Source organism: Coffea arabica, chromosome 7e (assembly GCF_036785885.1).
Source record: "Coffea arabica cultivar ET-39 chromosome 7e, Coffea Arabica ET-39 HiFi, whole genome shotgun sequence".
Lineage (NCBI taxonomy): Eukaryota > Viridiplantae > Streptophyta > Magnoliopsida > Gentianales > Rubiaceae > Coffea > Coffea arabica.
This window is the reverse complement of record NC_092323.1, coordinates 41,529,503-41,542,426: the sequence shown is the minus strand read 5'-3', so window position 1 is coordinate 41,542,426 and position 12,924 is coordinate 41,529,503. Positions and strand designations below refer to the sequence as shown.

Sequence of the window (12,924 nt, the reverse complement as noted above, 5' to 3'; positions counted from 1 at the left end):
GAGTTTACAAAAGTTAAAATAAATGGATTATAAATGGATAATTGGATTATCCAATTCATTTTTTGACTTACCCATTTATATCCATTTAATTAAATGGATATAAATAAGTTGATTCACTTATACCCATTACCCATTTTACCCAACCCAAATCCGCCCAAGTCACCAATTTTGACACCTTTAAGGTATACCTATATTTTTCCATTCCGTGGCTGGGTGAAACAACAATGATTCCCAAATGAAAACGCTGGAAAAGATTAAGCAACCAAAGGGATAAAAAAAAAAAAAAAATCCAATTACATTACAAGTCATGATGCTATCCTCGAAATAGAACGTCATAGCAACAGGGCAGGATCATCTTACACAAAGAGAACTAAGTAAAATTAAACTAGACTATCTTATTCTAAGCTTTTAAGGAGCCTAAACAACGTAGCTGCTTCTCTCATCCTTGAAAACTCTATACAAAAGGCTTGGACTTCAATAAATAGATCCTGAACTGCATTGCAAATGGGTTTGACAACATTTAGTAAAAATAGATCAATGAGAATAAATCAAGGTTTGAAAGATGAAAGCTGCCATATGCACCAGGTAGTTAACACTATATATTTAAAACAGATCAAGGTGCATAAAATTTGAATTGAACTTTCATATTCATCGAGCCATAACTGAAAATGGAAATGGAAACTTTGTGTGCCTTTGAAAATATTCGAATCACAACAACCTGTTACGGTCCAGAGTTACCTGGAAAACTAATTCCAAGTCATATGTTATTTCAGGTGACTGAAAATTTAGCTTGCAGGATCACTGCTTACCTGGTATTCTAACACCAATGAAATTTTTGCCTTTAAATAACCTTATACATTTGTTGACTAGTACGGAAAATAATTCTACTAAGATATCTAATGTAAATTTTGACTTATGCGCAAGGAAGCATAAGTTACTCAAGCGAGGAAATGTTCAGAAAGGAAAGAATTTCGACGTATAACAAAACCCCCTATAAATCAACAGATGAAATAAATTATCTTCCGTAGAGTTAAGTTTTATCCAAGAACTTTTTGACTCAGCAATGGTGTCATTAAAATTTGACCTGTTGCCGAAAGAACCACTAGACCATAATTAACTGAATTAATTATCTTTACAACCACATAAGGTTCCAGCATTGCTCCATCTAATCATTTGCCAATCCATTTCATGTTGACTAAGTAATGCAATTATTCTTATTAGTTATCCAATAATGTTAGTGACAAAGATGATTGGGCGATTAAGTTCATCTTCCACTGTCTAAAGGTTGTACATAAAAACAAAACATGCATAGTGTCCTGCTGATACAAAAAAAGTAGTCAAGAAATAATGACAATGAGTTAGAATAGGAGCAGAACCATCATTCAATACATACTTCATATGCAGGTACAGCTAATACTACAATACAGAGATGTAGTTAAAGGTTACAATAGCAAAAGAACACCAAGTTTAACTCTGCAAGTAGACACAGCTGAAGGTGAATCTATGTTCTGTAATCTGCCTCTTAATTTGGCAGATAATTTCATCGATTCTCCTAAACAGCGTGTGTGAACCAACCATTCATGATTTTCATTAGCATTCGTGAATCAACTTGTACATGAACCATCCATGACATGCACAGCTTAGTCCCCTCTTTCTTTGAGTGTTCATTATTGCGGTTTACTGAAAATGCTTATATGCCTGCGACTTTCCTCACATAAACAAAACTTTCATTCTGCACAACAGATTGATGACTGGACATCCTAGGTCTCGAATTGTCCACCATTGCAGGTATTGCAGATGAGGCTTTACTGAAAATCTATTTTGGACCATCGTAGTACCTACCAAGATGCTTTAATTTTCACGCAAAAAGAACACTCCATCTGATAGCTATTTCTTTGCACCTACTTGCTTATTTTCTATGAATCAACATTAAACGAGGCAACTGGCAACACCTATGAATACCAAGCCAGAATCATGATGAATAGGTCAAAATTTACGGGTTTCAAAACGGGGTTGAAAAAATGGGGAAGTACATCAAAGAGTAGAGAGGACTAAGAACCTTGGTGTTCTCACACGAAGATATACAGTTCGTTATATACAAGTGAATAAATTCAGTTGGTAGTTCGACAGCTGTAGTAAGCCTGTTAACCACTTCCATTGAATGAAGGCTCATATCCATACTGACAAGAACAGTAAAATACCTGCATTTCATAAAAAGAATTTGTTGTCGGAACACTAATAAGATTAAGTTTCTTATACTATAACGTAAAAAGATGAACATACTCTTCAATTTCAGGTGAATTTGCAGGCTTAATGAGAACTTCAACTGCTATGACAGGATTATTCTCCACAAGTTCCTGATGACCAAACAAAAGAACACTCACATTCAGGAAATTAACACATAGAACACATCGATATGCCTATAAAATAACATACTCGCAGCTTTCTTGGTGTCAGCCCACAGTGATATACGTTATAGTATAAGAAAGGATTTGTTACTATTAATTTGTCAACGATTTCTTATTCTCTAGAAGCAAAAACAGGCTCTGAAAAGAAGTCTTTCCCACAGTAATGAATAGGCCTCCACATCAGGTTCATGTGGTTATCTAAATTCACTAGACTCAGTATTTCATACAGCAGACAGTCCAATAATTCTTAGCACTCCGTATAAAAGTTAACTGAAAATACTCTCAGCTTTCTACTGTCACTGAATAAACAAGTCAAAAATGCACTTGATGTGCATACTGCATAGCTGAACAATCTTACACAGTGCATGATTATTTAAAATTGACCATTAATAGAGCACAAACAAAATCCTGAGAACAACAAATACAATGAGGAGAAGACATATGCATACTTACATTCACAAGCACAAAACTGAACGGGTTAGAACTAGGCTGCTGGGAAGAATACGCCTGGTGGAGAATTGCAAATCCAACTAGACGCTGTGTTGGTCTTAACACTTTACTCTGCAATAACAGGACATACAACCATTGATGATTGGAACTCCCCATATTAGGAGATTAAAAATGGCGAGAAAAAAATTTAACCTTCTTGTTTTCGTTTTTATCCACAAGCAAAAGAGAAGAAAAATATAGCCAAATATCATTCTTCTATCTTTGTTAACAATCCCTGACACCCATGTACTAACAGATATCTTTTATGGAGAATAAGTATATTGTTGAATTTTAAAACCATATTTGAATTATCTATCCGACTGAATAAGTCAACTTCCTTTCTCCCAAACTTTGAACTACTTATCCATTCACCAATTACTTGATTTCCTTCATAGCTGCAACAACATCCACTAAACAGATCATTTCGGGGCAAATTTTCATCCTGTAATTAAGGTTTCAAGGATTCCAGCTAGCTTCCCTCAAACCATTACCTCCGATACAGCCAGATCCTCAATGAAATCCTAGGTACCAGAATAGGAAATTCCCTCAAACCATTAACATCTTATCTTATTATTAACATCCTGAAGACGCCGCTCGCCAAAACAAGTAGGGAATGGAAATAAACATAATGGTAGCTCCTCCATTTTCCTTTTCATAGTGTACTAATCGCTGCCTGACAGTCTTGGCGATAACCGCCCACGAAAACAAAAGGATTTAATACTGATAATTTCAACAAGAAATCACCTGACTGCTGAAAAGGTATTGACCAAATAGAATCAACAGAGTTCAGACACAGATGCATTAATGCAGAACATAAAAGGGCGAAAAAAATCTAGTACATATCTTAAATGAAACAAGAATCTCATCTGACGTCTCAAATTGGCCAAGAATAATCTCTTACATAGTTCTACTGCACCGTAGCAATCACTTTTGAGGAAGAAGAACAGCATTGTGTAGGGAAAACAGAACAACAATCAAATTGCAAAATCAGCTTGGCAGAGATGTATTCATCCAACCCATTCGAATAAGTACCACCAAAGAGCTTGGAGGCTCGTATATACACGCTTATGAGAACAAAAAGGGCCACTGCAGCTCCTTAAGTGAAATCCCTAAACCATTTCTTCTACATGTACAAACAAAGTATAAACAAGCCAATCCTATCTTCAATGAAAGAATTGACGAAAATGGGCCTGCATGGATTTGTTTTGTCATGTACAAACTATCAAAAAATATGATACGCACGTCAGATTTTCTTTCTGTCTTCTATCTATTTCGCTTAACCAAGAAGTTACCAAATTGTACAACAAGAAGAAGACCGTTCTGGATCTTTATAAATCATTCAACTCATATTTCTGCATCCATTGACACAAATAGCTCTCTTCGCCAGCAGAAGTATATAAGGCCACGGAAATGTCAGCCAACTTCTTGCTGCTCAATCGAGCCCTCGGAATTCTCACTTGCCTTGGAGCTTGTTCAATCTCATTAACTCATCCACATTTTCAAAATCAATAGCATTTGGAAATCCGAGTGTCTTCTTGCGGGTGCTATCTGCAAAATGCCATCGCTTTGCAATCAAAGTCTGCATTTTTGTTTAAGAAATCCAAATCAAAATCAACCAATGCTCAAGACATGTTGAAGAAACCACTCAAATTTTAAATTAATTCAATTCATAGAGATGTATAAAAGCTTACCGCTTCTCTTATCGATTTTGACACAAAAAACAGCCTCTTCAAATCATCATGTTCAACACCACACAATATCCTAATCCGTAGGGCAAAAATAAATCCCAATCTTGAGTAATAACATTCAGCCCAAAAGGTAACCTTAAGATTAATTTCCTGATGTGACCATCCAAAAAAGCCCTCATCTTTCACCAGTAAAGCAAAACGTAATTAGTGACCGTAAATGCAAATGCCCCTAAGAAAGCGGCGTAACATTCACTTCAACTCTTAAACAATTAAAAAAGGGTTATTATCACTTTACCCCCTTAACGTTCGGTGTCACTATCAATTTCCTCCTTAACGTTATCTTTTAGTTACTTTACCTCCAAGACTAACGGTCAAATTTAACGGAGTTTGTTAATTAAAATTAGGGTTAATCACATTTTATCCCATTAAAGAATACCCCATTTCTCAGTTTACCCCCTAACCTTTAATTTTGTTCACTTAACCCCCTTTAGGACAAAATTGCCCTTGCATTATTTGACTTTTCATTTACCTTATTTTCCTTTCTTTTATTTCTTTTTCTCTTTCTTCTTTATTTAATTCTTCCTCTTTTCCACAAAAATTTTCACCTTAATGATTGAAATTAAAAAAGAGGAATTGCAGAGATCTATCTTTTCCTTAAATGATTAAAAAAAATTTCAAATCACTTTCCTAAAATACAATTTTTTTTAGCCTTTCAATTCTTTTAATTTTGGGTTTTCCTCTTTCCTTTCTAGTTTCTCATTTTATTCTCAAGAAAATATCTTAAGATGAAATTGTGACCTGATTAATAATTATCAATTGAAATTTGTGACACGTGGCATCATACAAAAAATCAAAATTAGTTTTTGATGTCTTTTAAACCTTCGCCCAGAAATATGCAATTACAAACTCAAAACAAAAATTTTTGTGGAAATCGAATTTTCTATTGGGAAGGATGATAGAGAGAAGAAAGAGAAAAAGAAATAAAAGAAAGGAAAACAATTTCATCTTATGATATTTTCTTGAGAATAAAATGAGAAACTAGAAAGGAAAGAGGAAAACCCAAAATTAAAAGAATTGAAAGGATAAAAAAATTGTATTTTAGGAAAGTGGTTTGAATATTTTTTTGATCATTTAAGAAGAAGATAGATCTCTGTAATTCCTCTTTTTTAATTTCAATCATTAAGGTGAAGATTTTTGTGGGAAAGAGGAAGAATTAAATAAAGAAGAAAGAGAAAAAGAAATAAAAGAAAGGAAAACAAGGTAAATGAAAAGTCAAAATAATGCAAGGGCAATTTTGTCCTAAAGGGGGTTAAGTGAGCAAAATTAAAGGTTAGGGAGTAAACTGAGAAATGAGGTATTCTTTAAGGGGATAAAATGTGATTAACCCTTAAAATTAAAAAGAAAAGTTTAGCCCATAAAGTTATTATCACTTTACCCTATAAACTATAGCCTCATTATTAATTTATCCCATATAATTATTTTTTATACAATTTATCCCACCATTAAACCAACTTAGTAAGTTAAAAAATTTTTAAAGAAAGTACCCTCCTCTTTGTATAATAAAAATAATAAAAAATTTAGAATGGCTCTTCTCCTCTTTAGTATAAAAAAAAAAGTCAATGTATTAATCTCTTTTTTCTTGGCAATCTTATTAATATTAAAAAAAATAGAAAGATCGGAAGAGGGAGGGAGAGGGGGGAGAGAGATAGATAGAGAGAGAGAGAGAGCTCAATTCTTTTTTTTAAAAATACAAATATGAAAGAATTAAATACTTTTATTATTTTAAAATTATTTTTGTGAGAACCTGAAACTTTTCTATTTTCTAGGTTTTATTATCTTTAATGGCATCTTTTCTGCATTTTCTTGATTAGGAAAAATTCTAGATAATTTTTGTGAGTAAATAGGATTTTTAGATGATTTTTTCTAGTGTCAAATAGTTTTTGAGAAATTAAGAGCGTATACCGGACGTGGGACCCGCTAGTGCAGAAAGTTCGGAAAAATTCGGTCAACTAGGTTAAGTTTTGGATACTGGAATTAAGTTATCGGGTGTTAAGAGATAATTAGAACGTGCTATTTGGGTTGGTGTGAGAGGAAACAAAAAGATAGGGATGCATTAAATAAAGTGACAAGTGTCACTTAGTGATTGGATGGACTTGAAGACCACTATTCACCTTTTTCCATTTGACCAAATAAATCACAAAAATTACCAAAATTTCACCATTTTCTTCTTCTCTAGTGGCCGGCCCTCTCTCTCAAGAAAGAAAGAAAGAAAGCTCTCCAAGTTTGCTTCAATCTTGCTCCAATCTACCAAATCAACCATTTACTCTTGTTTTTGTTCCATAGAAACCCTTAAGGGAGTGTTTGTGAGTTGTTTTGTGGAGTTATTTGGAAAGCTAAGAGGACTAGTTGCTCTTTCTGTAGTGTTGCTAAGGTAAGTTGAGAAGGACCCCTCTCCTCCCTCTTATGATGCTTAATTCATGATTAGTGGTGGTATAAGATGCAATTTTATGGATTATATCTTGATTTTGGTTGGATTGGTGAAGTTTTATAATTATTGGGGATTTTTCTGTTTTCATATGAATATGATTATGTGGTCATGTATGATGATTGGAAATGGTATTTAATGAATCTAGAAGGTGGAAAAAGTAGTTAATTGCAAGAAATTTCTGTTTTGGAAGAAAAATTGGAAAACTAGGGTTCATGTTTCTACATTCTGCCCGGTTTTGTAGCTCATAGTTAGAGGCCGATTTGGCCTTGGGTCAAAACATGAAAGTTTTAGGGAATAATATTTTAGAGGTGCCTGCAAAATTTCAGGTTAATCGGAGTAGCGTAGCTTGAGAAAAGACGGAATTACTCTTGCTGCCCTGGTTTTACCCGAATTTGGGAATTGCTTCTGTAATGGGTTATTTTGGTTGGGAATGCTTTGGAATTGGTTGTTGAGGTCTTCTGATGTATTGTAGCCCTGTTTCTTAGCTTTCGTATGGCTTTGGAATTACTGGATTTGGACTTAGGTAGGTTGACTTATGATGTTTGAACCAGAATGCGTTCTGTGAATCTGTTTTTCCGGTTCTGGTGTAGTATCTTGCATTTTTGACTTGGTTACACTCAAAACTGGGCTGAGTGACCTTCTGAAATATTGTTACCCTATCTCTTAGCTTCGAAACGGTGGATCTTGTACCTTCATTCGATAATCGTAGTGCCATTGGTACCAAAACCGCAAATTGACGTCAAAAACTGTTTTTTTTTCAGGTTAACGCTTAACTACATTTCCGGATTTTTCTGGTTTCCTCTAATGCTTATGTATGCTTATGGAGCTCTATTTTGGTGGTAACTGGATTTGGTTTATGACTTGTAAACGAGTCTTTGTGTTTATTTGAATAGTTTTAGGGCTTGACTTTCGTTTCCGGTCATTTTCCTAGCTAAATTTTGTACTTGAATAACTTTAAGCTTAGTGAACGGCTTTTGGAAATGAGATTATTTTTGTATGAGATATTGGGACTTGCTGCCGAAATTTTACTTGAAGGCTAGTTGGATTTACTTGTGACTTGAGCGAAGGGTTTTAGGTTGTTCATGGTTTTGATACCAACCGCTACCTTTTTTTCCAATTTCATTGTTATTTCTTTGCACTGGTAGCTAATGTGATCAGGCACACGACTTATAGTTAAGTCTTAGTTATGCATTTCGTGTACTGGATTCGTGAAAGTGGGAACCATAATTGTTTCACCTTGGTTATTTTAGGGTTTCTTGGTGACTAAAGCCCAAACTTTTGAGGTACCTGTACTGACACCGGTGAGTGTACCACTCCCCTCCATTGCTGTTTCATTTTATTTCGGCCCTGCAATCTGTGATTTAAATGACTGCACTATCTGTTTAATTTGTTTGAGACGAGGGTGTACTTTATCACACTCGTTCTCTTGTCTGTTCCTATGCCAATTTTGGTACGAATCTGAATCTGTATCTGTATCTGATATCTGTATCTGTATCTGTATCTGTATCTGTTCGGACGTCGTTTGGAAACTTGTATCCAACGACCTTTCTGTGACCTCTGAGCTCAACCCCTGTGGCAAGTTACTCGAGTCGGGCCGGCAAGGGCCTGGTCGATTAGATAATGAACCACGGTAGTCTGTTTTGGGATCTTTGGGTATTGAGACCCTTGATTCCGGTATACTCGAGTATTACCATTTCTGATCTGATTGGATTGCAGGACCGGTAGGGGTATGTGAGGTGGAAGGAATCGGAGAAAGTGGAGTCTACGGTATTGGTTACTCCTTTAGCGTTGACGGAGTGTCAACTATTATTTTGATCAAGCTTCGGTGACGCGAATGGGAATTGGGCTCCTGAGAGCCACCTGTATCCTTCCTATTTGAATCATTGGTTCCTTTATTTTACATCTGGCATGTGTACCTGATTTGTTAAATGTGAAATGCCATGATTTTACTGCTATGTGTCTGGTACCTCATTGAGCGCAAGCTCACCCCTTTCTGTTTCTTTTGTTTTCCTTACAGGAAAATAAATTCTTTTGGACTGGATTTGATAGTTGGTTGCCGAATTGAGCTAGACGGACATATCTTTTGTATAGCTCATTGATTGAAACCCTAAATGAACTTTTGGGTCCGTTTCTCGTTTTCTGAGCCTACTGCCCCTGTACAGGAGCTGATGCACTTAATTCCCCCATTAATTACGGAGGAGGATAATAAGTCCTTGGAGCAGGTCCCGACCATGAAGGAGGTTTGACGAGTGGTTTTTGCAATGGACGGGGCAAGTGCTGCGGGACCAGATGGATTCACGGGTAAGTTCTTTACATTTTCTTGGGATGTCATTGCCCAAGATGTTTATAATGCGGTGCTGAGCTTCTTCTGTGGGGCTGAATTGCCTAAGTTCATTACTTCCACCTCTATTGTGCTTATCCCTAAAGTGTCAAATCCCCAGGACTTTTCAATGTTTAGACCGATTAGTCTCTGCAATTTTTTTAATAAACTGTTGTCTAGACTTTTGGCCGACAGGCTATCCTCTATTTTGCCAAAGATTATCTCCCCTCAGCAGACGGGTTTTGTTAAGGGGCGGAATATAATGGAAAATTATTTGTTGGCCCAAGAATTGATGTCGGGCATTGGCAAGTCCGCTCGAGGGGGTAATGTCGCCCTTAAGTTGGACATGTCTAAGGCATACGATAGGGTGTCCTGGTTTCATATTGTGAATGTGCTGCGGAGGTTCGGGTTTGGAGAGCAGTTCATAGACAGGGTTTGGCGTCTACTCTCTAATGTATGGTTCTCAGTCATTGTCAATGGTGCGTCGCATGGGTTTTTTAAGTCGGCTAGGGGGTTGCGTCAGGGTGATCCATTGTCGCCGGCACTATTTGTCATAGGTACTGAGGTGCTGTCGCGAGGTCTAAATGACATGGCTCTACAGCCAGGGTTTGTCGGCTTTAGAGTTCCCCATGGGTGTCCTCCTATCACCCACTTGGCTTTTGCAGATGATGTACTTATATTTGCGAATGGTTCTTCCAGTTCTTTGCGGCGCATTATGCAGGTTTTGGAGTTGTACCAGCATTCCTTGGGGCAGTTGGTTAACGCTCAAAAAAGCGGATATGTGACTCATCCATCACTGCCTCCGTCTCGACAAAGGTTGATTGAGCGGGTCACGAAGTTTACTAGGCAGGCTCTTCCGTTTCGCTACTTGGGATTCCCGCTGTATTTGGGCAGGTGTCGGTCGTCGTATTTTGGGGTAGTGAGCCAAGCTATTTTGGGAAGGGTGCTGTCTTGGAAGTCAAAGCATCTATCTCCAGGTGGGAAGTTAATCCTTATTAAACATGTTCTTGCGACTATACCTGTCCATTTGCTCTCGGCAGCAGTGTTGCCGAGCTCGGTATTCGCAATGATTGAAAAGGTTTGTGCAAACTTCTTGTGGGGATCACTGGATGAGAAATCGAAGTTCCACTGGATACGATGGTCTCACTTATGTTACCCGGTGGAGGAGGGGGGCGAGGTTTTCGTAGGCTTCGGGATGTTTACCGAGCTTTTTCGTGCAAATTATGGTGGAGGTTTCGGACTGGATCTTCGCTTTGGGCAACCTTTTTGCACGCTAAATATTGTAGGGGGGATCATCCGTGCGAAATCCCATTGAGGTGGTCCGCTATGGCTACTTGGAGACGGATGTGGAATGTTAATCGTCAGGTGGAGTTGTCAATGCTATGGCAAGTTAACGAGGGTTCGTGTAACTTCTGGTATGACAATTGGTTAGGCAGCGGTGCTTTATTTCTTCGGTCTACCGTCGCCCCGGGTCTCACTTTTGGGGACTTCATCAGCAATGGGGCATGGGATGTACAGTTGCTCTCTCGAGCTGTACCACAAGAGATTATCCTGTCCATCTTACAACAGCCGGTACCGGGAGGGGGTCGGCCGGATGAGGCGGTATGGATGGCGTCGACATCGGGTAAATTCACACTGGCCTCGGCTTTTGGAGAGGTTTGTCAGGCCCGCAACATCTCTGCTATTTTATCTCGTGTCTGGCATCATCGAATTCCATTGAAGATCTCCTTTTTCATGCTACGGTTATTGATGGGACGGTTGCCTCCGGCAGAGACGCTATGTAAGCTTGGCTTTCATATGCCTTCGAAGTGCCTTTGTTGTCAAAGTCCATCCTGCGATTCGATTGAGCATCTGTTCTCTATGGGGCAGGTGGCCCTGGAGGTATGGGGTTACTTTGGGAGTGTGTGTGGGGTAATCTGTTCAGGGTCCTTACTGTGTGCTCGAATGTGTGCGTGGTGGTTCGTTGAGTAGAAATTGGAGAGGAGGTGATTCATGTTTACTATCCTTCCTAGCCTTATTTGCTGGCATATTTGGAAGGCTTGGAATAAAGGCGTCTTTGAAGGCGAACTGCTGCGTCCAGCAGCTGTTATTCAGGCCATATTCAGCGAAGTTAAGATGCTATTGGAGATTCAGTTTAAGGGCCAAGTTGGGGCACACACGTTTCAGCAGTTATATGATTGGTCGGGTGTCCCAGTGGGTGGCTATGGTTTTCAGTTGGTGCGTTGGTCAGTGCCGGAGTTTGGGTGTTAACGCTCAATACGGATGGGTGCTCAAAGGGTAACCCTGGTACGGGTGGTGGCGGTGGTGTCCTGCGCGACTCATCCGGAAGGTCGCTATTTGCGTTTTCGGCTTATCTTGGGGAAACTACCAGTCTACATGCGGAGACTTCAGCCCTTCTGATTGGGCTTCGTGAGTGTGTTCAGAGGGGATTCGGCAATGTAGGAATCCAATTAGATTCCTTGGTCTTGGTGGGGGTTCTGCAGAAGACATTCCAGTGTCCTTGGCACATCCGGAAGGAAGTTTGGCAGATATGGCAATTGCTTGGTGACTCCCCTCGGATAGCCCATTGCTACAGGGAGGCGAACAAAGTTGCGGATATTTTGTCTAATGTGGGAGTTACCCACCCTGGGCAGCAAGTTAGGGTTTATGAACACTTACGATTGATTCCTCAGTTGGCTCGTGGCGCACTTCGTTTAGATAGGTTAGGATTGCCGTCAGTTAGGAAGGTCCGGATGGCGTAGCGTCTGTGTTGGGATAAGGCATTGAGCATGGTTGTATGTTCCGGAATGTATTAGATCGATGTAACTGCACCGTTAGTCCTGGCGAGAGTTGGGCAGGCAGTCTGCTAACCCCTTTGGTTCGCCTTAGGGGAAGGTGGGGCTGTCACAATTTTACTTTACTTTACTTTTTCGCGCTTAAAAGCTTAAAAATATGATAGGTTAGGACATTTGCCAAGGAGATCTGTCTTTACATGTAGACTAGTGCAGAAAAGAAAAATTACTTCAACGGAGCATTCTAAGCTTTTTGGTCGGATCAAATTTTGGTAAAGAAGCAAGTCAAAACAACTAAAGAGATTGACTTGGTCTCCGGTCGGGTTTGAAAGCATCCACTATTTCAAACACTTAAAAATAAGCACTTAAAGTTTTCCTTTAATAATTTTGACTATCCTTATTTGGTTGGCAGATTAGTCCCCGAAGATGATGTATAAAATATGGATTAGGGGATACTTTGAATCAATTCAACTTACTACCAATTTGCACTATGGTATACTATTTTTTCCCTTTTTGATACTTTGCACGCTAATTTTTGTGTCACAACTTAGTCGCTGAATTTCAAAATTTTCAATCTTTAAATTAGTAGTTGTCCTCCGATTTTTTACATATTCATCAATATTTTGAAGTTAGACACTTAAGATTAATTATTGAGCATTAGTGATGGTTGTCTAAATATCACATGTTCAGTCGTAAATCAAAATATGATCCAGGGATACGTGAAGCCAATTGCATGGTCATGTAATGTATACTCGTACGC

General features: G+C 38.4%; 1 protein-coding gene and 1 pseudogene across 1 annotated transcript; one reads left to right on the top strand and one right to left on the bottom strand.

The window, feature by feature from the left end:
- Positions 1–276: 276 nt before the first annotated feature.
- Positions 277–4,482, bottom strand: LOC140011367 (uncharacterized; annotated as a pseudogene).
- Positions 4,483–10,719: 6,237 nt separating this feature from the next.
- On the top strand, positions 10,720–12,134 carry LOC140011366 (uncharacterized). Its single transcript, XM_072060158.1, has 3 exons — positions 10,720–11,274; positions 11,431–11,610; positions 11,670–12,134. Exons 1-3 carry the CDS (start codon positions 10,720–10,722, stop codon positions 12,132–12,134), a joined length of 1,200 nt encoding a protein of 399 aa, XP_071916259.1.
- Positions 12,135–12,924: the final 790 nt, after the last annotated feature.